This window comes from Pelobates fuscus, chromosome 10 (genome assembly GCF_036172605.1).
Source record: "Pelobates fuscus isolate aPelFus1 chromosome 10, aPelFus1.pri, whole genome shotgun sequence".
Classification (NCBI taxonomy): Eukaryota; Metazoa; Chordata; class Amphibia; order Anura; family Pelobatidae; genus Pelobates; species Pelobates fuscus.
Window position 1 is genome coordinate 41,339,003 of NC_086326.1, and position 26,841 is coordinate 41,365,843.

The window sequence follows — 26,841 nt, forward strand, 5'->3', positions numbered from 1 at the left end:
TAACAAAAAATGCATATATTTGTGGTCGCCCCCCCCTTCCCGCCCAACTGTAAACTGTCACTAAATGCCTTTTTCCTTAAATAGTGTAAAAACTAGCTTTAGAATAGTTGGTTTTAATCCTCACTTTGATCAGATATCGTGCTCCTCCTCTGATTGCATGTCATTTGCTTGCCACATTAGGTATCATAAATAAATATAAAGAGACAAACTCACAAATACCTATAGAGCTTTAGAGCTTTGTGCTATCTCTCTCTCTAGCTATATCTCTCCATCTAGCTATATCTCTCCATCTAGCTATCTCTCTCTCTATCGAGATTGATTAACAGGAACAAGAGGGGAAGGGGTTAACAGTGGGTAGGGAGCTTGGCAGCCAAAGAAGGGGTTAACAGTGGGTAGGGAGGTTGGCTGACAGGTGCTGGAAGAGAATTTATTACTTGCATTACAGGGAGGGAAAGGCGCACATATGGGTTCTAGCATTGTCTCTGTAGTGCAGTGCATTCCCTTTAAAGCTAGCTATTGGTTGCGATCATTTATTTATATTTTGTTTAATTTACAAGTCTACATCAAGCTTTATAACAGTTTTGATCTTTATATTAAGAGAGGATTCCCGTCATTGATGCCAGGCTTGCGATCGAGGAGTGTTGCCCTCTTGTATACAAAGGTTCATAGCAAAATAGGCAAAGACAAGGTTGAGGGCAATAAAATAATTGTGCTTATTTTAAAAAATAGTGGTGTGGAAGCAGCACAAAATGTCTCATGAAGATGCTTAGGATTATAACCATAAAAGTCCAGAAAGATCTGTGAGTCTCCTCTGGAACACCAATCCTTCTGTGTCTTTCTTTGGACTTTGCGAATTCGTCCACAGACAGTGGCAAAGTCCCCCGATGGGTGTCCGGTGGCTAGAGTGAGGGAATGGGCGGGCAGGTAGAAGTGTGAGTAATTACCTGAACCTGTACCTCACGGGCGCTGCAATCTTTCTCGCAATACTCCTCTTCAACAGGAGCAGACATCACTGCCTAGAGTACAGCATTGAGGTCTATTTGGTATCACTGGTGATTGCTGGTACATTTGACTCTTAGACTACGCCTTGGGCCTAAGACAGTCAGGCGGAGGAGAAATAAAAAAAAAACAAAGTAGTCCCTACTTTGTGTCTGTATATCTTTTGAGTGGGTTGGAATTTCAGTGAAATTTTAACACCGTCAAAATGAGTGTTTCATAAAGATTCCAGTGCCGTTTTAAACCATTTGTCTCCTGTCCCCTGGACTTGAGTATCTGTGTGTATGCCTCATCCAATACCTTTTCCTTTTGTTCTGGTTATTTGAACCGTCCTTATTACCTTGCTGTCGGTTCAGTTACGGACATCACTGACAAACCTTCTCCCATATATATCACTTAATTCAAGACTCCTAAAAGAAGATACTGAGTGCATGGATAAAGATATCGTGGTATACTTAATATTCCAGCAGTCACTAAACCCATTTCATTTACAGAATAAGGAAGAAACTTTGTAGTGGAACTCACAAATAGCAACATATAGGTCTTATAGTTACACATTTTCAATTGATTAGAATAACCGGCAACTCAATAATAACATAAATATGTATTAGTTACATTTACGCAAGTATTGGATCTTTTCAAATCCTTAGACTCCACAAAAACAGTATTTTTTTTCTTTTATATTACTAGCTGGTGGCTCAGGGATTCACAGACCGTTCTCCAAAAAGCCAGAGATTGGAACGCATTACAAGTCAAAGGTATTGTATAGTTATTGTTTTGTATGAATTCTGAAACTCTGCACAAACTGTTTGTTTTCTATATAGCACATACAAATGGGTTTTGAATACGATTGCCGTGCATTCCTCTTACAATATGGCAGTGGCTTATTGTTATCATTGCGACAAAGACAGACTGTATTCCGTTTTGCACTTGAGGGCGATGCTTTTCTTTAAACATGTAAATCTTGAAAATACATACAATTGCTGTTTAGAATATGCCGGTATCTGGATATACATTGTATTTTATAATCTGTATTTTTCCCTCTTCTTCCTCCATAGTAAAACGAATATTTGGTTAGAATAAATGTTCAACAAAAAAAACGATACAGACATTTAGAATAAACCGATAACAATTCAACAGTATTTAAGACTGTTGGTGGGATCTATAAAGTTAATTTTATTCTTATGACTTTTTTTTTTTTATTATTATAATGGGTAAAAAGGCACAGGTGGTATAGAGGGACACTCAATGCTTTAGTTAATCCATTACTTTCATTATTTATATGGGTAGTCCTGTTACAAATATATACAAAAAGACTAAACGAAGCATGACAACAAATTAACATTATGTACATTTGCTGCAAATTCCCTGAGCCCACACCCTTAATAGTGAGCCCATATCAAACCAGAAAGTAACTCAGCCAGTTTTGATGTTAATTAACTTTTCATAGCAGTGGGGAGTTTCTTATAACCAACGACTTGGGATCACAGCCAAGGCATCATTCACATCTGTGTTATGGAGCAATAAAGTGAAGTATAGCAGGTTGGGTTAAAAAGTTATAAAGAGGGTGGCCTTTTTGCACAAAACTAAAACTAGTTATAGTTTTAAAAATAAAATGTTTTTAAAAAAACAAACAAATTTATGTATGTGTGTGTCTGAAATGCCCCTTTAACCCCTTAAGGACCAAACTTCTGGAATAAAAGGGAATCATGACATGTCACACATGTCATGTGTCCTTAAGGGGTTAAGGAAATTGATCCAATAAAGATATCAATAACTCAGTACATATATATGTGCGTATATATATCTGGTGTGTGCACTGTGCCGTTATTGTAAACATTTGATATATTTCCTTTGCTGTATGATTGTTCGCTCAAACCCAGTGTGAGAGTCGAATAGATTTTACCTTTTGACACAGAACATTTTCTGAGATTGTTAGTGCATTATTTTGTTTAAAATATGTAAATGCATATTGGTGGCAAAATAGCTCCAGCAATACTGCACTGTTTTGTAGCATGCACACTGGGTCTTGAGGAAAAAAAACAAAAACATTGCTTAGTAAATTAATTATGACGTTACAAGTAAATCTGGCAATATTCTGGTACTCCTATATCATAAATAATTCAGCCTCTCCAGAAAAGATGGTATGTTTTATTTTTGAATGATTGAAAATGAAGATCATAGGTGACTACGAGGCAGAATGCGTGTTCTGTGCACTTCGCTATAAAAAGTGAATCAGAATGCAGGTGGTTCTCTGCATTGATGAATGCCTTATAACATGTCGTCTGCGCACTGCACATGATTGTGAACTGCAATACCCATGACGCCCTGTTAGCTGTATTAAAGAATGTTTAAATAAATGTGTAACAGGTTGAAGAATAATTGTCTTTTTTGTGATTTCTTTATTTTTTAGAAAGGAAAAGGTGATGTAAAGCAGAAAGGCAAACATGATCCGTATGCCTACATCCCTCTTAACAAAGCCACATTAAATCGAAGGTACCAATCCTCACTACTCATAGTAATGTTTTCATTGTCTAGAAGACATGCCGCATAAATACCTTGTTAGCCTCTTATTTCCCCTGTACCTAAAAGTGCCCTTTCTAGATGTAAAAAAAATGTATAAGGAGTGGGGCAATATGTAAAAAGTGGGAGGTGGGCTACTGAAAACAGTCCCTCTAAAGTGTGTCGTCTTATCATATTTATCAATTACAAATTAATGTTAGGAAATTGTTTGGCTCATCACAAAAAAAATTAAAAGAAAAGCCAATAAGATGCATGCTGTGTAAGTATATTTTTACAAGAACATTCAATTGACAAAATTAATAAATACATGTAAATATCGCTATTTAGTAGATGTATCGCAAACATGCATGCATTTATTATACTGGTTTTTTTTTTTTTTGCATTTGAGATATATCTAACAGAAGGCTGCAGATCTCTTGTCTGTAGCCTTTTCAAGCCATCCCCTTTCAGTCATTGCTGGAGAAATGACCAATCAGGAGGTTTTCTTTGACGGCCAGGGAGATGTTTCTGCAATTATTTATGAAAGTGCAGATTGCAAATGAAATGTGGCACTTTTTTAAACTATTAAAATGAGTACTTCCTGGATTGTTCCTATGAGTCGAGGATTTAAATAATTGCACCAATTGACAACATGCCGATTTCTCGTGTTCACTGATATTATTGTAGTTAGTTATTGGACTAATTGTTTTCAATAATATCTGTTGTTCAGCAGCAAAATCCTATTCTCAACTTCCATTTCGTCCATCTTAAAATCTTGACATTTTCTAGTCTTTTTCTACAGATCTACTTTTAAGACACCTAAAGAATATTCTTAGAAATTAACTTATTTTCACTATTTAGGCCACTTCAAACCAACATTTTCTTTCACTCCATTATAGCTACTAAGTTACATTGAAAGGAAAGAGCAGAAACTAAAATGCATTAAACATAACCTTTTATTGAAAAGAGATGAAATTACTCCTTGTAATAAATTTGCAGTTGTACGATGAAAATGACAATACAAACGTGTATCGAGTTCGCACAATGCATAAAATCCTCTGCTTTAACGCAAACAATGACTAATGTTCTCATTCTACATTCTCGTTTCTCTCTAATGTGCAGGAAAAAGGCGAAGATTCAAGGCCAGTTTAAGGGTTTTGTAAAGGCTGCACAGAGAGGGGCACAGACCGGAAGAAAGAAAAGGAAAGAGCGAAAGGCTTGAGCGCTCCTTCGTTTTATCTCCCTGTTTGGACTTTGTTTGAATCCGATTTCTTTAATAAACAAACTTGTTTTTTTCTTTTTTTTTTTTCCCCCTTGCGCTGCTATGTGGACTGATGGAGGGCAATGCGCAATCACCAACTCCAGTTTTAATTATGGGAGTGGAGGACTCTGCTGTGTTTACAAATTATAAATCCAGTGTCAACAGAGGCGCATTTTTATTTTGTTTTTGCCCTGCATCTATTTCTAAACCATGTAGTGCCCTAGAATTGCTCATTGGAGCCATCAGGCTGATCCCTGTCCAACATTCTGACACAGATCGATCCTGGCTTATGTTTTAGGATTCATTTAGTCATAATGTGAATTGTGTTCTAAATTACGAAATACCCACAGTGTGTTCCTTATTGTGTGGATCAGCAAATATATATTGGATTACATCACAGCTACACAAGGCATCCTTGCTTCAGTTCTTCTTGTCTGATAATTGCACTTTGTGTCCAATCATTGAGTGTAATCTTCCCCTATTTATTGTATCTCTGCAAGGCTTTTAGCATTAAGCCTGGTTTTGAAAAGTACGGTAAACCACAATAACTAAATAAATAAAAAAAATCCCTTTTACTGCTGTGAAATGCCAGCAATTCCCTGTTCTAAACACAGAACATTTTACTTTGTGGGTGCAAATGAGGCACATCATTCCTCTGGGCTGAAATTCTAATATTTGCTTTTTCTTCCCTTGCCTAATTATCTAGTGGAAATACAACAGGTAAAATGTCAGGCCGTTTTAATAAATGGTTGGAAAGTGAGTTTAGATAAAAAAAAAAAACAACCAATTATTAATTCGAATAAAGTACTCCTTTTTCAGGGGATTGCAGAGAGGAAATAATTTGCTCTCCTGCTGTTTGATCAAATTCCTGCAGTCTTTTTTTTTTTTTTTCCTGCAGTCTTCTTCTTTTTTTCTGACAAGCTGAGCTAGAGTGCAATCCATTGACAGGAATCACTATAATTTAATGAGTTATCAAGCTCTGTCTGTCTGACCCCTGCTGTCAGATGAGGATCCAACCTTGTCTATCAAATCCAATATAAGATAGAAATGGATCCAGAGACAAGGTGCAAATAGATATAATCTATAGGTGAAAAGCTGCCACTCAAAATAGGCTCACCCCAGTGAAGCCTAAGAAACAAAGGATAAGAATAGAAGGGAGGGTGCAAGTCCCCCCTAGTGAGGGCGCTAATCAATACTGACAAGTACGTGAATATATAGAAGTATCAAAATTTATTACCATAAAAAGAATACAATTAAATAAAATACTGGGCAATATAAAACAGAGAGCCAACACCAACCACTGAGCTAGCAAATACAAAGGTGAAACAAACAACCCTGGGTCGCGACTCCTAGGGCTGAATATACTTGCGGCTCCTATTACAATAGTGGTGATGAAGTCTCTGGACTGCAATGTGAAGGCTCAACGCGTTTCGTCCTGTGTTTTTCGGGACTTCCTCAGGAGCTGTGGACGCTGTAATATCTTCTCCGGATCTCTCTCTTCTTATACCTTCTGAATCTTCAATCTTCGCGCTAAAAACCGCCGTAGCGCATGCGCATGCTGACATAGAGTTCCATGTAGCTACGGGTGCCTCTAAGGACCAGTAGCTATCAGGAAGTCGCCAGTGCGCATGCGTGGCCGGTTCAAAGCGCACAAAACTTTATCGGCACTGAGTGTAGACACTACACAGCACGATCTAAGCTGGAAGTGACCAAAACTCATTACATACATGCCCATAACGGTTTAAAAAAACCTTGAATTATACCACAAATGAAAGTCTATATATATTTGTTACATTTGTGGTATAATTCAAGGTTTTTTTAAACCGTTATGGGCATGTATGTAATGAGTTTTGGTCACTTCCAGCTTAGATCGTGCTGTGTAGTGTCTACACTCAGTGCCGATAAAGTTTTGTGCGCTTTGAACCGGCCACGCATGCGCACTGGCGACTTCCTGATAGCTACTGGTCCTTAGAGGCACCCGTAGCTACATGGAACTCTATGTCAGCATGCGCATGCGCTACAGCGGTTTTTAGCGCGAAGATTGAAGATTCAGAAGGTATAAGAAGAGAGAGATCCGGAGAAGATATTACAGCATCCACAGCTCCTGAGGAAGTCCCGAAAAACACAGGACGAAACGCGTTGAGCCTTCACATTGCAGTCCAGAGACTTCATCACCACTATTGTAATAGGAGCCGCAAGTATATTCAGCCCTAGGAGTCGCGACCCAGGGTTGTTTGTTTCACCTTTGTATTTGCTAGCTCAGTGGTTGGTGTTGGCTCTCTGTTTTATATTGCCCAGTATTTTATTTAATTGTATTCTTTTTATGGTAATAAATTTTGATACTTCTATATATTCACGTACTTGTCAGTATTGATTAGCGCCCTCACTAGGGGGGACTTGCACCCTCCCTTCTATTCTTATCCAACCTTGTCTGTCTGTCATGCAGATGGTTAGTGTCTATGGCAGACAATGTATTGTTTTATGATCCCCTCAACATTAAATTCTCAAACTCTATTTCTTTCTGTCACACGTGTGCCTGGCTTTTCTTCACAAGGTGCTGCTGTACAGACTGTTAGTTGGTTTGATCAGTTCTTTACATGACAGTGAAGATTGCTGCGAGAGGCTGACAGACACATTTAGTTGTCACTCCATATGGTACTATAACCTGTAGTAATTGCGTAGTCTGCAGTCAGAGCAAGCTATTTGGAAAGCTACAGAATGAAGAAAGCCCACCCACTGCTAAGTAACATGCCTTATTATTATTTAACACTTCCATGACAAGAAGTTAAGCATATCCAATTTGTTATAAAAAACAAAATCGTTGCTTGTGCACTTAATTTCCTATGCACATTTAAACAACTGGAGGTTTTTAGTATCACTCCAATGGCCATATAAGTGTAAGCTCACCTGCCACTAAAAGACAAATCTCTTAGGGTAGTCCTACACTAACAATTCACCTGGCTTCTTTCAACTTCAGGTAAAACCTCTGAGACAGAGAGGGCTATTTTTCTAAACCCCCTACATACTTCTTAACCCTTATTAGGGAACACATAGGGTGGGCGCCAGCATTGTAACATGGCTGTGTAATACAAAGGCAAATACACAAATCCAATTTACAAAGTAAATAGTTGTTGGGACATCCGCCCTCCCCATTTGATGGATATTTAAATGAAAGTTGTTTTTCTTTTTTCCTACCTTTCGCTCGAAAAAGCTCTGCTTAACAATAAAAACAATGATTTCTTGGCTAATCATGGCAGCATCACTTATGGGTAGCTCCTCCCATAGCAATCACAGGATAGGAATTAGACTGATAGGAATAAAGAGTCCCTCCACCACAGTGTTTTTCCTGTCCTTAGCTGGTTCTATAGGACCTAAAATACTTTTTTGGCTGCCTTCCTGGGTTTGTCGTGGGTTCTTTCCAAATGAAGTTCAGCCTCTCCATTTTATGGATCCAGTAAACAGCCTGCACGAGCAGGACTAACTGGGTTAGGTTCAGTGTAAGTACTGAACTGCTACGTGGGATATGTATGGTGTTCTGAGAGATACACGTTTGCAAGGTAAATGGTGGGGTTGGACCTCCTTAAAAATTCCCCCTATAAATCGGTGCCAAAAATCCCCCTTATAAGGCAGCTCTTTGGGATCTATACATGTATAAGGTGTCCTCCCTTGGAGGGAGCCCTCTGGGGACTCTGTTTCCTATGTTATGTTACCTGAGCAGTTGGTTTAGAGGGGGGTTGGTTTTGTCCGCTGGGGTTCCTTATTTTGAGCGCTGGAACACGTTATGCGTTTCAACGGGCGGAAGTGACATTTGCAGCTGCCTCAGCGTGACTGGAAATTATGTGTGGGTGGGGGGTTGCGTGAGTATGACAAATGGCTTGGAATGCATGGTGTGCGTTCGGCGCATGCGTAGAATCTGGGTTTCCCCGGCTCTATTTAAATTCAGCGTGGGCTGGGGTACGCTGTGTGCCTGCTAGCATCTGATGGTGTCCTTGGTACACTACTTCAATCACCTTATTTGAGAGCATTGATCCACCTTAAAGAATACGTTCACAAGGATATATCCTTACTCTGCCATTGACTGCAAAGTATGGAACTCCGTCCCAAAGAGAGATGCTTCCGTGATTCATATGGCTAAGAAAACTACGCTCCCCATTGACTCCATGGCCTACCTTAGAGAACCCACGTTAGAGGAACCTCCTTTGAACGTTATTACAACAGATGCAAGTTCTTTTGGATGGGGTGCCCACTTCCATGCCACATGGAAACAAGGGAAGTGGACCAGAGAAGAGAGTAGTCTACACTTAAATTTAAGGGAGCTAAGAGCCATTTCGAGAGCCATCTTGACAGGAAGGACTTATGTGGATACCACTAACTTAAAGAGAGCGAAAGATGAGGATCAGTATTAGGAGGAGGAAAGACAAGGAGCTCGGTTTTAGAGAAACTGAGTTTCAGAAAGCGGGAGGACATCCAGTCAGAGATGGAAGAAAGGCAAGCAGTGACACGTTGCAGGATGGCAGAGGAGAGGTCCGGGGAGGAGAGATATAGCTGGGTGTCATCAGCGTACAGGTGGTAGAGGAATCCAAATGAGGTAGGTTTGCCGAGAGAGGCAGTCTTAAGAGAAAATAGAAGGGGACTAAGGACAGAGCCTTGGGGGCCTCCAACCTTCCTAGCTTCTACTCTGTCTGTGGGAATCAAATGGCGAAAGATAAAGAATTCCTTTACAAAACAATTTCATGAAAGAGGGAAAATAAATCCTATAGCAAAAGAGACGAAGGGAAGAAGGCAGATTATTTTGTACAGTCTTGTGCAACTGAACACATTGCAAAAGCCTATATAGATGGTTTACAGGGAAATAATGTATAATACGTTTTAACAGATTGAGAATAATGTATTGAAGGGGCTAAAATATAAGTAACAAAAGCCTAGCAAAACACTAAATGCAAGGATGTTGATTAGCAATAGCTGATGTCCTTATCCTTAAATTATGTAGACATTTATAATTTCTTAAAGAATTTGAATTTCATGAAAGAAATGTTTTCCCCTCCTGAACATTGACTTTGTTTAAGCCCACAATGATATGATTAATGAATTTAAAGAAATACTGTCACAGGTATATTCTGTATACATATTTTGTAAAACCACTTTGAACATTTTTTTTGTTGCTAATTACGGCAGAGTGTATGAATTAAAAAATAACAATAAATAGCCTTTTCTAAATTACTGTACACATGGGTGTACCAAACTGAATATCAACTGCAAATTAGCCTTTGCCCAACAATGAAGGTCATTAGTTACATAGCTGGAAAAAAACAACCCATGTGTCCATCAAGTTCAGCCTTTCTCATATTAGACCATGGCTTTTAATCAGCCATTAGAATGGACACATGCTCTTTTTCAGCGAAGATCTCAATAGGGTGGATTTAGACCTAGGTGCTAAATGTACCCTACTCCAATGGCAATCATCAATCATACATAGTCTTTACCTATGAGAATACAAGGATACTATCGGATATTTATCAAGGCTTGGCGTTGTATATCAGCATTTTTTTGATAGTATAGGTGTTCTAAAATGTGACGGTTTTCCTAAGAGTCGATTTTCATCTCGGGCCGGCCAAATTTACAATAGCGGAAAAAATAAGTGAAACAGAACTCTTGCATCTAAAACAGATTTAAAAAAAAAAAAAAGCAGGATTTAGATAACTGCAGTTAATAATATGCACTTTACTTAATTTTATGTAATTAAGCTGGTGGGGTTGTAATTTTAAGACCCTTTTCACATTTCATTCCGTTGAATTTACCATTTCAATTATAGGTAAAATGCTGTTTTGACAAGTGCACAAAATAATAATCCTAAACAACTGTGTAAAACGTTGTTGACCATTTTCTAGTGCTTTTGATAGAAGCTTTTGACTAGATAATTATAAGTTAAGTACTCCAAAGGAACATTTTGGTAAAAAATCAAAACATCTGACCACCTAAATTTCAGAAGAAAATGTCAACTTCAATCTTATGGATGGCAAGGTGCAATTACTCAATATGCGAATATAGTACCGCTAGTCCATCCTTTCATGAAGACGTTTGTTTATATTCTGACGAGAAATGGCATAGACGGCCCTTAAAATAAAATGAAAAAAATTAAAAACTTAACCAGAAATGCATAGTTTGGATTGTTTTCTTTTTCGGATATATCAGAGATGCCAGACTCCTGATTGTATGTAATAGTGGGCTCTAAATCTGTAAATAGGATCTAGGGTTAAACAATGTGCAGTATATTCATTTCATCTGAATTTTAATGACTAGTTACAAATTCCAAAAAATTGCACTACTTTAAAGTGCTGATTGTGTGACTTTTTTATACATGTCTGTATTCTTTTTGCAATTGGCAACATTAACTGGGTATCTTGCTGATAGACCGAAAAACACCTGAAATATTACAGTTCTTGGCATCAGATTATGATTGGGTGAACCCCTCCCCCCCCCCTCCAAAAAAAAATGGTGTCCTTTCTCCAGTTAATCAACTTTGTAAAATTTGCATCAGTTTTAAGTACAGTAATCCTATATTGTACCGGTGCAGCATAAAAACGGATCCGAGTAACTAATAGACACAATTGCATCTGCTACACGATCAGATAAAAATCGTTTTAGTTTTCTTTCGTAAAAGACAACTGTCATAAAATTTTCACTTTTTATAAAAGTATTCATTTTAATGAAAGAATTTAAATATATATATGTAGTAATTTGTGGGAGGAGTAAGTCCCCTACTTAAACCACTAGCCCCTACTCACCTCTGACGTTCGAGTTCAAGTGTTCCCCACCCACCAGCACCCTTAGAACATACAATTCTCCTTGGTGGGCCCTCTTTTATTTACAGGCCCACTCGGACGTTGGTTTCGGCACACCACAACCAACTTTTCATATCAATCAAATATCCATTTCATATTAAATTCCGAGCACAAATATATATATATATATATATATATATATATATATATATATTTATATATACAATGATGTATTAACATTTAGCAATTTAAGTCTACTGTTTTCTAACTGCTGCTCAACCTAACTTGTCAATCACAGCAGAAGGCATGCAAGGTTGTGCAGCTGTTGGTCAGATAACACGGCAGCTTAACCATATTAAAAAAAAAAAAATCAATATACATCATTTAAATAAATAATATTACGAAAAAAAATGTGCAAGTCAAATGCAGGAAAGTGTGACGAGGGCTGTATAAACAAAGTGATTTAACACCTGAACGGCAGATAATTCAGCAGCGAGACTGCAGCGGCATGATCTCTATACCAAGACTGATTCATTAAGCTAAAGGTGCCTGTAGTGTCCCCTTAAGTAAGTTTTATTAAATGTGAAAGATGTCCTGTAATAATGACAGTCATACATCTTTTGTAATAAATAAAAAAAACCAAGACCTTTCTTTCCATTACTAGCTAGGCAAATTGCATCAATTATGTTCCCAGGTCCCTTTCTCTCCTCTGTTAGTTAATGGAAAATATACAACTCTCCTATAAGTGTTACGTGATCGAACTGTACAACTGTAAAACTGTACAACTGTGCTTGTATCCACTCATTGCTTCTTATGTGTTTAAAATAAATTGAACGAGAAGCAGGCTTCAATCAGGAATATACTCTGACATCAGAGAGTAGGAGGACCCAGCCATTACCCAAAGGCACACTCCAGATAACCAGTAAACATCGTTTTCACCATAGGGTTTTGTGCTTCAGAACATATTGTTCTGACAGAATGTAAAACATGACCTGGGGCTGCATGATGTGATTGTGATATAGTGATACGCTTGCTACTGTATTGATCCCACTGACCATTGCTGCACAGCGGCTGAATGAAGACCTACATCTCACTGAGAACAATGGTAGAGCCGGGATGAGCTGAGAGATCCTAGCCACTTCTCACTGCAGAAGCAGCAGATCCTGTGGATTTGCAGCAAGTGAGGAATATTGTGTGTGCACTTTACAATGTGTTCTAACCCCGCCCAGAATTTCTGTGTCTGTCCAATCAGAGACTTCCTAATGCTGCTCAATGAGAAGTCTTTACAAGGCAGGTGCTCTGGGCTTTTGCTGCCTCTGGAGTTTAACTCCAGTGAACTAAACCAGGAAGTAACAGGAACGTTTGTCTGTTTGATAGCCAGGGTGGGGTCTCCCAGTTAATTAACCCCTTCAGGACCGCTGACGGTTCAGGACCGTCAGCGGTAAAACGTGCGTTTGGACCGCTGATGGTCCTGAACCGTCATAACGGTCTGGGGCTACTTACCTGATCGCCGTCGGTCCCACGGCGGCGATCAGCTCTCCTCCCGGTCCAGGGGGACTGCCTGTCTGCCCGGGCAGTCTCCCCTCGGCAGATCAAGACCCCACGGCCACGTGATCACTCGATCAGATGACCGCGATAGGTGTCCATGTGTCTGCCTGCAGGGGGACTGTCTGTGCTGACAGGCAGTCTCCCTGCAAGTGGAAAATAAAAAATAAAGTTACAAAATAAAGCAATCAGTGTAAAAAAATAATATGTATATATATATATATATGATATATATACACATGTATATCTATATATAATATATGTATATGTATCATATATATAATGTCATACTAAGTGTATTTTTATATTTATATATACGTATACCAATATAAAAATACACTTATATTTAAATTACACACGAATATATACAATATATATAATTACTATATATATATATATTATAAAATACAAATAATATGTTAATAAAATAACAAAAAATACAAATAATTTTTAATAATTGAAAAAAATTATATATATATATGCAATTTTATTCTAACAGTATCAAATATATAAATATGTATATATATTAAAATTCTACGTGCGTATTTATGTAATATTTTTAGCTAGTTAAGTAATTTTAATGATTGCAATTTGAGGGACCTGCCTGCCAACCCAGGCCGAAAGTCCAGATAATTTAATTTGCTAGCACTGTGTTTAACCCTGTAACTTTCTATGACACCCTAAAACCTGTACATGGGGGTACTGTTTTACTCGGGAGACTTCGCTGAACACAAATATTAGTGTTTCAAAACAGTAAAACATATCACAGTGATGATATTGTCAGTGAAAGTGAAGTTTTTTGCATTTTTCACACACAAAAAGCACTTTCACTGAGGATATTATTGCTGTGATACATTTTACTGTTCTGATACACTAATATTTGTGTTCAGCGAAGTCTCCCGAGTATAACAGTACCCCACATGTAGAGGTTTTATAGTGTTTGTGAAAGTTACAGGGTCAAATATAAGGCTTGATTTTACTTTTTTTTTATTGAAATTTGTCAGATTGGTTAGGTTGCCTTTGAGAGCGTATGGTAGCCAGGGAATGAGAATTAGCCCCATGATGGCATACCATTTGCAAAAGAAGACAACCCAAGGTATTGCAAATGGGGTATGTTCCGCCTTTTTTAGTAGCCACTTAGTCACAAACACCGGCCAAAGTTAGCGTTTTTTGCATTTTTAACACACAAACAAATATAAATGCTAACTTTGGCCAGTGTTTGTGACTAGGTGGCTACTAAAAAAGACTGGACATACCCCATTTTGAATACCCTGGGATGTCTACTTTAAAAAATATGTACATGTTAGGTGTGTTTCGGGGATTTATGACAGATAACAGTGTTACAATGCCACTATTGATACATTTAAAATATATATATATTGAAACAGCAATTTCCTACTTGTATTTATAGGCCTATAACTTGCAAAAAAAAAGCAATAAAGCATGTAAACACTGGGTGTTTTCAAACTCGGGACAACATTTTGAATCTATTTAGCAGTTTTTTTCATTAGCTTTTGTAGATAAGTAAAAGATTTTTCAAGTAAAAGTCCAAAAACATGTATTTTTTTTAAATACAATATATGACATAATACAAATAATGGTATGTAAAGAAAGCCCTTCTTGTCCTGAAAAAAACAATATATAACTTGTATGGGAACTGTAAATGAGAAAGCGGAAAATTACAGCTAAACACAAACACCACAAAAGTGTTAAAACTGCTCTGGTCCTTAACGTACAAACATCGCAAAAACAGGCCGGTCCTTAAGGGGTTAAAAAAAAAACAAAAAAAACTGGGGGGCGTGGCCTGACAGCCGATGGAGTAGGACGCAGACGGCGAGAGCTCCTAGGCCCCAACCCGCTTAAACGTTAAACACGCTGCAAAAAAGCCGATTTTATGGGGAGAACAAAACGAGGGAATACCCCTAGACCTCCGCACACACCGGCCATCCAGACTCCGGGCCCGATGGACGACTTTCTGTCCTCCCCGCACCCGTTTGGGGGCCCGCGGGACCAAAGCAAGATGGCGCCCGCATCCCCGGGATCAAGCAGCCGGGTTGACTCCATGAGGAGCTCCCCAAGAGAGGATGCACTATCACAAATGTCCGCTGACCTTGCTGCAATTTCGGCCAACATGCTTACCCGCAGTGACAAAACGGAGCTCATAGCCGAGCTCAGGTCAGTTATCAGAGAGGAAGTGGCCGCAGTGAGGAGGGACCTCGCGGTCCTGGAAACGCGGGTGGATACCCTGGAAGAACACCGCCTGCATACTGAACACCACATGCAGGCGGCCGACCTGGCAGCCTCGAGGCAAGGCAATATTCTTTTAGACCTCAGGCGGCAGATGGAAGACCTCGATAATAGGGGACGCCGGAACAATATTCGCATACGAGGCTTCCCGGAATCAGAAGGGGAATCACCCCGTGAACAGCTAACGGGCCTGTTCACCCACATACTCGGGGCTGATGCACCTACGGATTTCGGCCTGGAAAGAGCACACAGAGCGCTACGGGCCCCGCGCAGGGACGGCCTACCAAGAGACTTGATATGCTGCATACAGTCGTTCCAGCTGAAAGAGTCCATAATGCGAGCAGCCAGAACGCAACGCACCATCAGATATAATGACGCCCAGATTTCCCTGTACCAGGACTTGTCTACACTTACACTGGATGCTCGGAGGGCCTTGAAACCTCTTACCAACCTCATGCGAGAGAAACGGATCCCTTACAAATGGGGGTTCCCGTTTAGCCTGCAAGCCAGAACGGACAACCAGTGGCACGTGCTGAGATGGCCTAACGATCTCCCCCGTTTCCTCCGGGCCGTGGGCCTCCCTCCCATGACAATCTCAAACTGGATCCTGGATTGCCCTCCGGCCAGACCCACTGGCCCCACTGTCCCAGCTGAGAACCTCACAGACAACACCCCGGGCCCGAGCCAGAGGCGCGGCGGACCAGTGGGCCCCGAAGAATAAGCGATTGTACCCCAAGCTACGACCCCGGACAGCGGTTGCATGGACTCCGGGCCCACGCGACATCAGCAGAACTGAGACTGACAAATACCCACCCCGCCTACGGGGGGATCCGGGAGCTCCCAAGTGGTAAGAACGGCCCAATCTGGTATGTACTGCACGCCCCCCCCCCCAGCACACCTTGCTTGAATTTTAGCCCGGGAACTACGCCCGCTTGGGTGGGGGAAGGGACCCGGGGATGGTGGGCCCACTGTGGATGCGAGACTCTGGCTTTCACCCCCGGCTACAACATTTATGGGGGACACATTACAAATTTGGGTTGTGGGGCTTGGGGATGGGGTGGGGAATCCCCTCCGGGGTCGCTGGTCCCCACCATGCCAAACACTTGTCAGGTCACGGGTTCGTCCCGGAACTCCCCGCCATGGGGACTTTGAAACTGCTAGCTAATACAGCCGAGACATGGACGCTTATACCAAGCGGGGCCTGGGATCCCCTGGGCTCCCGTAACTAGGCCGGCCGTTAATCTGTTATTGGGGGTCCTCTGAGCACCTGGGTTGGGCGGGAGGATGGGTATGGCAGGTCGTAGGGGCACGCCCGCCGCACCCCCGGAGCTTCATGGGCCCCCTCCTCGCTGGCCGAGTTGTGAGCGGGAGCAGGGCCCGGAGTCGGGGTCCGGCAGCCGAACACCCCGGGAAATCGGGTTTGGGGAATGTTGAAGGTACCTTACATGTTCACAAGTTACAATGTTTATTATCTTTTGCTTATTGTTATGGGTTACAGTATGTACTCTTTTGTGTATGATGCGACTATACAGTCGGGGCCCACGGGCGTAACTAACTGACCCGGGGATCTGGGTAGACCTGGATAGCACGCTCACGGTCCCACCCCCGTTAGACGACGCCAGGACAAGCGGACACGCTTTCTGTGTATCGACTGACGAGGACCCCGGACATAGACAGACGGACGCTGGATGGGGTGAGGCCCCTCCGGACTTATCTAATGACGCTCCCCATCCACATGGACCTACGGCCCACCCCCACATGATACCACCTTAGGCAGTTACCTAAGACCACTAGTTTCCACCACCAGCGGGTTGGGAGCCCAGAGAGACACTTGCTGACGGACTTAAGACAACCGAACGACTGACGACATCGGTTGCCTCCCTCGCACCTCAAGCAACGAACCTGTACTGTATATACCGGTCGGTGTTCGGAGGGACTACAGGATAGTACCCACCGACGGCTCTCCCCGACCGAGGTTCGAAGTTGCACTTACCCCTCATACCTACCCCCTCTTCTTTCTTTCCCGCCCCCCTGCCCTATCGCACTTGACCTATCCCTTCCTCTTAACCCACTCCGGGTCCCGGGGGGATCCCCGGCTCTCGTGGCCATGTCGGAGGTACGCCCAGCTCAGCTAAAGTTTTGGTCAAACAACACCCGCGGCTTGAATTCCCCTGAAAAACGCGCCCAACTGCTACGCTTACTGTGGGCCGAGAGAGTGTCAGTAGCATTCCTGCAGGAGACGCACTTCGTAAGCCAAACACAACCGAAACTAGGGAACAGCCGTTTTCCTCAGGGGTTCTTTGCGAACCACCCAGATGCTAAGAAAACAGGGGTGGCGATCTTAGTTGCACACTCGATCCCGTATCAACACACAGAAACACTTGCTGATCCCAACGGGAGGTACATTTTTATCAAAGGCACCATAGCTGACCACACATACACATTCGCTTGCATATACAGCCCAAACCGAGCGCAGCACACGTTCCTAGCCAAAACACTGTCCAAACTGGAACGCTTCAGGGACGGCCTCCTGATCCTGGCAGGGGATCTAAACCTACCACTAGACCCACACATAGACACCTCGAAAGGGACCAGCACAATCCCACCACACTGCCTACTCACCGCCAGGAAGGCCCTACACAAGGCGGGACTGGTGGACTGCTGGAGGACGGCCCACCCAGACGACAGGGACTTTACTTGCTACTCGTCGGTACACAAACGATATAGTCGCATCGATTACATCTTCATGCCACAGGAACACCTGACGCTCCTCCGAGACGCACACATAGGGATTGTCCACCAGTCAGATCACGCCCCGACATCAATACAGATAAACTCCCCCCTATATAAACCAGTAGAACGCCAGTGGAAACTCAATGAATCCTTACTGACCGACCATGTAGCCCGCACCGCAGCACAGCGCGCTATCACCCAGTACTTTGAAACAAACGAGACTCCCGACATGCCCCCCTTGACTTTATGGGAAGCCCATAAGTGTGTGATGCGTGGGCACTTTATCTCTGTGTGTACGCAACGCAAGAAAGAGAAGTCCCGACTCATTCGGGACCTAACGAGGAGGATAGCGGACTTGGAGAGTTCCCACAAACAGACACTGGACGATAACACCTATCTTCAACTGACAGAGGCTCGGAGGGAACTCAGGGAACACCTAGCTCAAGGCCACCTGCAAGTGCTGCGCAAATCCACGAGGTTCTTCTACGAACACTCCAACAAGAGTGGTAAACTCCTGGCGACAATGCTTCGTTCAAAGAGACGGTCTCAACATATCCATAAGATCCAGACGCGAACTGGCCACCACACTAATATGCCCAAGGGGATTATGGCAGCATTTGAGGCGTACTACACGGATCTCTATAACCAGAAACAGGCCACACAAGCCACAAGAGACGTGTCCCAACGCCGGAGGATCACGGACTACCTGTCACAACACGTTACACGCAAATTGTCATCGGAACACGCAGAAGACCTGGAGAGCCCCCTAACGCTCGAAGAGCTGGCCTTGGCACTAAAGAACTCTAAGCCACACCGAGCACCGGGACCAGATGGACTACCGCTAGCATACCTCCGCACGTTTCGAGACACGCTTATGCCAAAACTACTGGCGGGACTCAACTCCCTGGGGGACGGAGGACGCTTTCCCGTGGATACACTGGCGGCGACTGTCACGGTCATCCCCAAAGAGGGTAAGGACCCGACCGTCTGTGCGAACTACAGACCCATCTCCTTACTGAACGCAGACTTGAAGCTATACACCAAAGCACTATCCCTCAGACTGACCCATATACTACCAGATCTAGTCCACCCGGACCAAGTGGGATTTATCCCGGGTAGGGAAGCCAGGGATGATACGATACGTGCACTCAACGTTATCCATACAGCCAGATCATCCAACAGTGACACCGTACTTGTGTCGACTGATGCCGAAAAGGCGTTTGATCGGGTAGACTGGACGTTCATGGCCGAAACACTGCGACATATGGGCTTCGGACCACACATGCGCTCATGGATAGCTGCGCTATATACCACGCCGACAGCCAGGATCAGAGTCAACGGAACCCTGACGAACGCCTTCCCAATATGCAACGGCACTCGTCAGGGATGCCCGCTTTCGCCCCTCTTGTTTGCCCTCACCCTGGAACCCTTCTTGGAAGCGGTGAGACGAGATGGGGGCATCAGGGGGGTGAGAGTGGGAGGAGAGGAGCATCGTGTGGCGGCGTACGCCGACGACATGCTCTTCTTCCTAGAACAACCGTTGATTTCGGTCCCTAACCTCTTGCAGGCATTCGAGGTCTACGGACGACTGTCCAATCTGAAATTGAACATAGATAAGTCCGAAGCCATGCCCATAACTCGGAATGAGGACCTCGCCAAACACCTTAGCTCCCAATTCCGTTTCTCTTGGAATACTACCAAACTTCGCTATCTGGGTACCTGGTTGCCGAGCGACTTGACTCAGCTTTACCAATTGAACTTCCTTCCCATCCTCTCGACCATACAGAAAGACCTGACGAAGTGGACGGGACAATACATTACCTGGTTCGGCCGCATAAGTGCTGTCAAAATGAACATCTTGCCCCGCATCCTCTACCTGTTCGCAACCCTACCCACGAGGATCCCACAGGCATTCTTCAAATCGGTGACGACGGCCATCAGACGCTTCGTATGGAACCAGAAACCGACCCGCATCTGCAGGACCACCCTGGAACGCCCCAAAGCTGCCGGGGGTGTGGGACTCCCATCCCTACAGACCTACTACCAGGCCACACACCTACACAGAATAGTGGACTGGCACGCCCACCCCAGCCCCAAGCGGTGGATACAGATGGAGAAAAGACAGTCCCTGGGCACCATCCCATCCAAACTCTGGCTGGGACGGCTCACCTTCAGGGACCTGCAGACGGACAATCCAATCATCGATGCCACGCTCAGAGTGTGGTGCGGCCTCCGCTTCACCCGCCGCCTGACTACCTCCCCGAACCCTCTTACCCCCATTACTTATAACCCGGACCTCGCAGGAGGCCTCCACCCGGCCGCCCTCAAACGCATCCAAGAGGCAGACTGGATCTACCTACATCAATGGATCTCGGGGGGCGAGGTCAGGCGGCTGGCAGACTTGATGGGGGGGCCTCCCACTCAACTTGAAACATTCCACCACCACCAGGTAAAGGCATACCACGCACAAATAGCGGGTAGAGCCCACCTCCATAGACAGCTCACGGACTTCGAGCAGTTGTGCACTGACAGAAGACACATAGAACACGGTGTCTCCCACATGTATGAAATCCTCATGACTTCGATGGGAGGCAGCCCACTAGGCTTCACCGGTAAATGGGAAAAAGAGACGGGGACCCAACTAACAGATCAGGAATGGGGGAAAATCTTCCTCCTCACACACAAATGCTCAATAAGCTCAAAGTTCCAAGAAACCAGCTATAAACTCCTGACACAATGGTATCAGACGCCGGAGACCCTCAAACGCATGCAAGTAACGACCACAGGAGACTGCTGGAGATGCGGGTCCGGACCTGGCACGAACATACACATATGGTGGACGTGCCCACGCATCACACCATTTTGGCATATGATCAATACAAAGATCAGAGAGGTTACAGGTTCGGACATCCCCCTCCTACCCCTGACGATGCTACTTCACCACACGCCAATACCCATGCGAACATACAAAAACTCCCTCACCATACACTTACTCACTGCAGCGAAAGCCCTCATACCACTACACTGGAAACGCACCACAGTGCCCACATTCACACAATGGGTTGACAAGGTAGAAAACATCTATGATATGGAAATCATGACCGCCTCCCTGCAGGAGCGCTCTGACAAATGTGCCCTCAAATGGTATCCCTGGAAATCATACATCTCTAACAGTTCGGCATAGTTGGCTCCCATGGGCTAGATGCTTGATATCGGCCGAGTCGCGACCGTTAGCGACACGTTGGAAGTCCATTCGCGGGAAGTGCTTGTGGCATGGCCCCGGGTGCCGGAGTGGTCCCGTCCGGAACTCCCACCCACCCCCTCCCCCCTCCCCCCCTTACCCAACCCCTCCTGCATACCCCTTCTCCCTGACCCCTAGGGTATCAGGGATGATCGATGACTAACGACTTACCCCGAACAAGACAGGCACTGACCCTTAGGAGGCGATAACGCTGAACACTAGGACAACTAATGGGTCGGAGTCGCAAGACTCGAACTTAGAGGTGAGACTAACCACTGGGATAACCCCACATGACGCACTAGAGGGCACTAAGACTTGATACACAGGTTTACTGACATAGTGCCACACCGCTAACCTAATAGACGGCCCTTAGTTAACGAAATCAACCCAGCACAGCCGAAGCTACTAAGTACCCTATATAACAGGGGAAAGGAACTGATACTGAATACCCCCCAAGACACTGCCGCCCCCCTCTGTTCCCACGCTATATTTAGCCTGCTAATTACCCATAGGTTTATGCACATGGTTGAAAGAATCTTTATAGTTTAATAGTATTACTGTTTATTTGAAGCTTTTATACTAATTGATTGAAATTCATTGCATTACTTTTCTCTGTATCACAAAAAAAAAAAAAAAAAAAAAAAAAGAGGCATCATTATTTTGAAACTGTACTGTTATGACCACACTGATGTAACCACCCTGTGATGTAACTCGCTAGTAAGTTTCCCATGTTTTCTCTTCTGTACCCATTTGCATATGTCTTGAATAAAATAATGATTGACAAAAAAAAAAAAAAAAAAAAAACTGTGTCAGTTTGTATTGAAATCTACACTTTTTGTAAAAAAGAAAAAAAAGGACATCCACCTCCCATCTCATTTGACATGTTCACACTGACTTTGTTTATGGTGTCATTTTCTAAGATCTTTAATATACATTTAAAAAACGGGGTATCACATGTGCTATTCAATGGTGAATATTCCAGAGGAGTGTCAGTTCCCCTTTAATAAATATAGTAATCTCGGTGGAAAAAAAGACCAAAAAGACCAATGTCCATGAAGTTCATACTTTGAAACCCATCATTATTTTTCTTGTTCCAGTAAGTGCATAGATTCACTTAAAAAAACAAAAAAAACAACACTCTCTCTCTCCCCCTCCCCCCCCGAACATTATTGTCCCAGTCAAACACGCAAGCGACTACCCGTTATAACACCATGAATCATTTTTCCTTTCTATATAAAATGATTACAAGTTTGCTTTTATTAATGCCATGGTCAGTACTTACTCCCCACTATTATCCGAGTAATGCTTTTTAAGTAAATGGCAGATGGCAACAGCAATTAGTTCTATTTCTGGTCTTTTTAAAGATTTATTTATCACAAATGTCTCCACAATATATACAATGTATTTTTCTCTAAAGTGTGTTCCTCCGATTGTCTATTTTCAGCTCCCAGCATTCCGATCCAATGAGAATCTAATGATAGTGTTATTGGCCATTATCTAAAAGCAGAATATTCCGCTACCGCTCTGTAATTATCTCACAACCATTATTTCAGTTTTAGCCGTGTTACATAGAATCTGGAGCGTTTAATAGAATGCTAAATGACACAATGAAGGGGTGACCAAATGAATAAAACCATTGAGGATGGGGGTGTGATTGGTGGATAAGGAGCATTGGACAGACACGGCAATATCTATATCTTGCCCAATTGTTTTTAATTAATATATAATAATATTTTTTTTGTATTAGTGTACACCACACTAACTTTTTAATATGTCATACTTTTCCTCTCGGTCATTGCATTGCCGTGCCTGTCCAACGCTCCTGACTAGCGGTTCATGGGTTGCTATGGAAACCCGACTATCTCCAATCGCAATACGAGCAGCTGCCGACTCCGGAGCACAGGGGGGTTCGTTCCAGCGGTTTCCGAGGTAACTGACAAACGCAGACATCAAGCTAGTAGTACTGCCTTACCCCTGCCTGCTGTACATTTCCACTTGGAGCCCGCGTTTTTTGAAGGGCCAGCTGCAGACACGGCAATCAGAGACCAGGGGATGAGTAGTCTGGTTTAACTATTATCATGATTGTTTAGTTATTTAAACACTGCAGTCGCTGTTGTTTCTTCATCCTGAAGAAAGTTTGTGTGAGAACTGAAACGTCAGCATTATAGAGAAGGGGAGGGAGGAGGAGTGAGTGAGGTGTCATAAATAGCAGAAGATGTGCCTGAAAGTGAAAGATGCATGTTGGCTGAGAATAGCTAGAAAATGCAAGTAAACAGAGGAGAGTCAATTAGCTAATTAAAAAGAAAAAAATAACCAACCCCCCCCCCCCAAAAAAAAAAAAAACACACAGCAGAGCAGGGAATGCAAGTATATAGCTGCATATATGTATGTATATAAATTGATCCAATAAAGGTGAAGCCAGAATATTGAAAAAGAACTATATAAGACATTAAAATGTGTGTTTATAAAACGTTTTGGTACTACAGGAAATACTGGAAAACTAGAGAAATGTATATATGTATAGTATATATATATATATATACACACAAAGGCTCATGGCTTTTATATATAAATTTTATTAAAGGACACGGAGGCTCCTATTATGCTTATTCTCTTTCTTTATTCCTCAGCAGCAAAAGAGAGAAATACTGTAAATATTCAAAAAAAATTCAATAATAACATAATTTACCCCAAAGGGTTAACCATATATAACTACCGTAATTAACCAATGAGAGTGTTCCCAGCATAATAGAGTCCCATGTGACCTTAAGCCACTCCTCTTTCTTTTGCTGCTGCCTCCTCAGCTAAGTACAATTTTTTCTTCTCCTGTCATTGTTGAGAAATTGTATGTGTAATTTGCACTGTTTGGGCTAATTACCCTTTATTATCTGTTTACTTGTTACAGTTGTCACAATATCCTACAAGATCTTATATAATTTCTTTCATTTTTATTTTATATTGTTCCCTATTTGTGTTTTGTATTCCCCTCCTCCCTCTGTGGTCGGTTTGTTTATTTTCCGACCGGTTTCTCTCCTTTCTTGCATTATCTGATTGCCTCATACCTGAGGCTCCCCTCACGCCGGGTACCTTCCCTCTCCGTGGTCCCGGCGGGTCGCGGCGCCAGCCGCGGCTAGTGCCGCTCGCGCATGCGCACATCGCGAGTGCGGTCATCTTGCGATTGTCGATTTTGCCGCGCTTTTACTAGGGTGGCCAATAACGCTCGCCTGGGGGGGTGGGAGTAATCTACTGTTGCTAGGCAAGTCACCGGTGCTCCCCAGGACCTTATTCCTGAGGGAACACTCGGTGAGCTTGCTCTATTGATTTATTTGTGCTTAACTTTTTAGTACACTGGTGCCTGTCAAGCTGTTTTGCTTTATTTAGTTAGCTGCTGTTCTGTTCAGCTCCCTACTACAGCCAATAGTGCCCTATTTGAGCTTCTAATTTTCTGCCTGTCATTTAGCAATATTTCTAACCATGCAATCAAATAAAATGTCTGATGTTTCTGCCTCTGCCACCAATGCCACCATAATCCGTGACCCCCTTACTGAGTTCAAAACTCCGGCAGCCATTGCAGTGTCACAGGAGTGTGACAGGAGTGTCAACGGACTCTGAGGAGTTACACTCCCTCCTGGACGTTGCTATGACGAAATCCCTGACACAAGCCCTATTTAATGCTATGGGGGCCATGTCAGACAATATCTCACATTACATTACCATGGCGCTGAAATCCCCTGAGAATAAACCGGTGGCCCCTAGTGGGCGTAAAGCCGCAAAAAAGTCCCGCCACCTGGACGACAATGCCTCCAAAACATTACAGACGGACAGGGTACGTCCTGTCACAGATCATGTGGTTGCACCACAACTAAGAGCCCCCCACCGGGCAAAATCGGTGAGGAACATGGAAAAGGGCTAGAGCCCTCATTGAATCCTCCAAATCTGAGTTGGAGCAAGAGGAGGCACAGAGCGAGTCCGATGAGGAGGACTCTGATAATCCCAGCACTTATTTTCCAGAACACAGTTCCTTGACAGATGCTGGAACAGACCCCAAAGATGGAGGGGACGAGTCTGCCCTGGTTGACCCACAGGGCGAACCACTTTTTGACCCCGACACCTTACAACACCCGAGATCCTCGGAGTGGTATCCCCTGGAACATGTAGCGAAATATATCGCTGTTCGTATTAGAAAACCACTGGACAAGGTGGCACGGAGCAAACTCCGGGCAGAATGCCCACGGCCTACTATTCCCGATATGGCATGTGCCACCCCAGATGTAGACCCCAAGATTGTCGGGTTGGAAAGCCAAAAAAGGCCTGGATTTTGCCTGGTGGAATTGCCAGGATAAGGTCCTGGATGTTCTAGGATCGATTGCAAAAATGTTCGACATGGTCGAACTTGCACTGACAGGTGGTACACCATTGGATCTAGAAGCCCTCAGGGGGTGGATACAGCGAGTCGTATGTCTGCTGGGCAACGCCAATACGGCGGTAGCCACTGAAAGGCGCAAGGCAATTTTGATAAAAATAGAGCCCAAGCAACCTAGCTATTTCAGAGCCTGCACCCCAGGCAAAAGCCCTCCTGTTTGGAGATAGTTTTGTTAAGGAGCTAGGCACATATGTAGGCACCTTTACAGCACTGGATAAAGCTCAAACCAGCATGAAATGAGTGTTCCACCAGAGAGTTTTTGGCGGGGCTGGCAGATATCGGGGCCGTCTGCCCGGCCGATCACCCCGGGGTTCATACCGGGGCTATCGAGGCCCCATACAGTCCAAGCTTACACCACCTGAGCCCAGAACTACCACACTGTTCTTCCCAGTCCTGGGCAGACTATGGCAGTCTCGAGGACCCAGAGGTTCTTCCTATGGCCGACGACCTTATGGTAAGTCCAATGCCTTGGCATCTGGCCTCGTTATCTATGGTGGGGGGCAGACTGTGTCACTTTATCAACGCATGGCGCATTCTCACTGCAGATGCATGGGTCCTTCACACGGTTTAAGGTTACTCGATAGATTTTGTACAATACCCTGTTCAAAGGCAGCCCCCCAACCGCAGTTTTTCCCACCCACAACCAATACCAGATATCTCAAGAAGTCCAGGCCTTAGCCTCCAATGGTGCAATTTCAGAAGTTCACCCTCTGACACCAGGTTTCTTAAGCAACCTCTTCCTGGTCCCCAAAAAAGGCGGAGGCACCCGTCCAGTCATCAACCTACGACCCCTAAACATGTTTGTCACATACCATCACTTCAAGATGGAAGGGATACACTCTCTCAGAGATCTCCTACTTACAAGGGACTGGATGGTCAAACTCGACTTGAAAGACGCGTACCTCACGGTCCCAATGGCCGACGAATGCCAAAACTTACTACAGTTCCAATGGAAAGAGACCTTATGGCGTTTCAAATGCCTACCGTTCGGCCTATCATCTGCACCATGGTGCTTCACAAAGCTCCTGAAACCAGTGGTCGCCCTCTTACGCAGCAGAGGAGTTCGACTCATAATATACCTGGACGATATCCTCATAATGGCACAGAACCC

The 26,841-nt window shown here is 43.5% G+C and overlaps 2 protein-coding genes across 2 annotated transcripts in view; both read left to right on the top strand.

Moving 5' to 3' along the window:
* The window catches only part of RRP12 (ribosomal RNA processing 12 homolog), a 49,216-nt gene extending 44,037 nt beyond the window's left edge, over positions 1 to 5,179 (top strand). Inside the window, exons 32-34 of the mRNA XM_063434973.1 lie at positions 1,687 to 1,754; positions 3,410 to 3,492; positions 4,621 to 5,179. Coding sequence (XP_063291043.1) covers positions 1,687 to 1,754; positions 3,410 to 3,492; positions 4,621 to 4,720 — 251 coding nt within the window. The 3' untranslated portion in view covers positions 4,721 to 5,179. The remainder of the gene's footprint in view (positions 1 to 1,686; positions 1,755 to 3,409; positions 3,493 to 4,620) is intronic.
* Positions 1 to 26,841, top strand: part of LOC134575555 (tumor necrosis factor receptor superfamily member 1A-like) — a 486,416-nt gene that overhangs the window by 171,848 nt on the left and 287,727 nt on the right. The window lies entirely within an intron of this gene.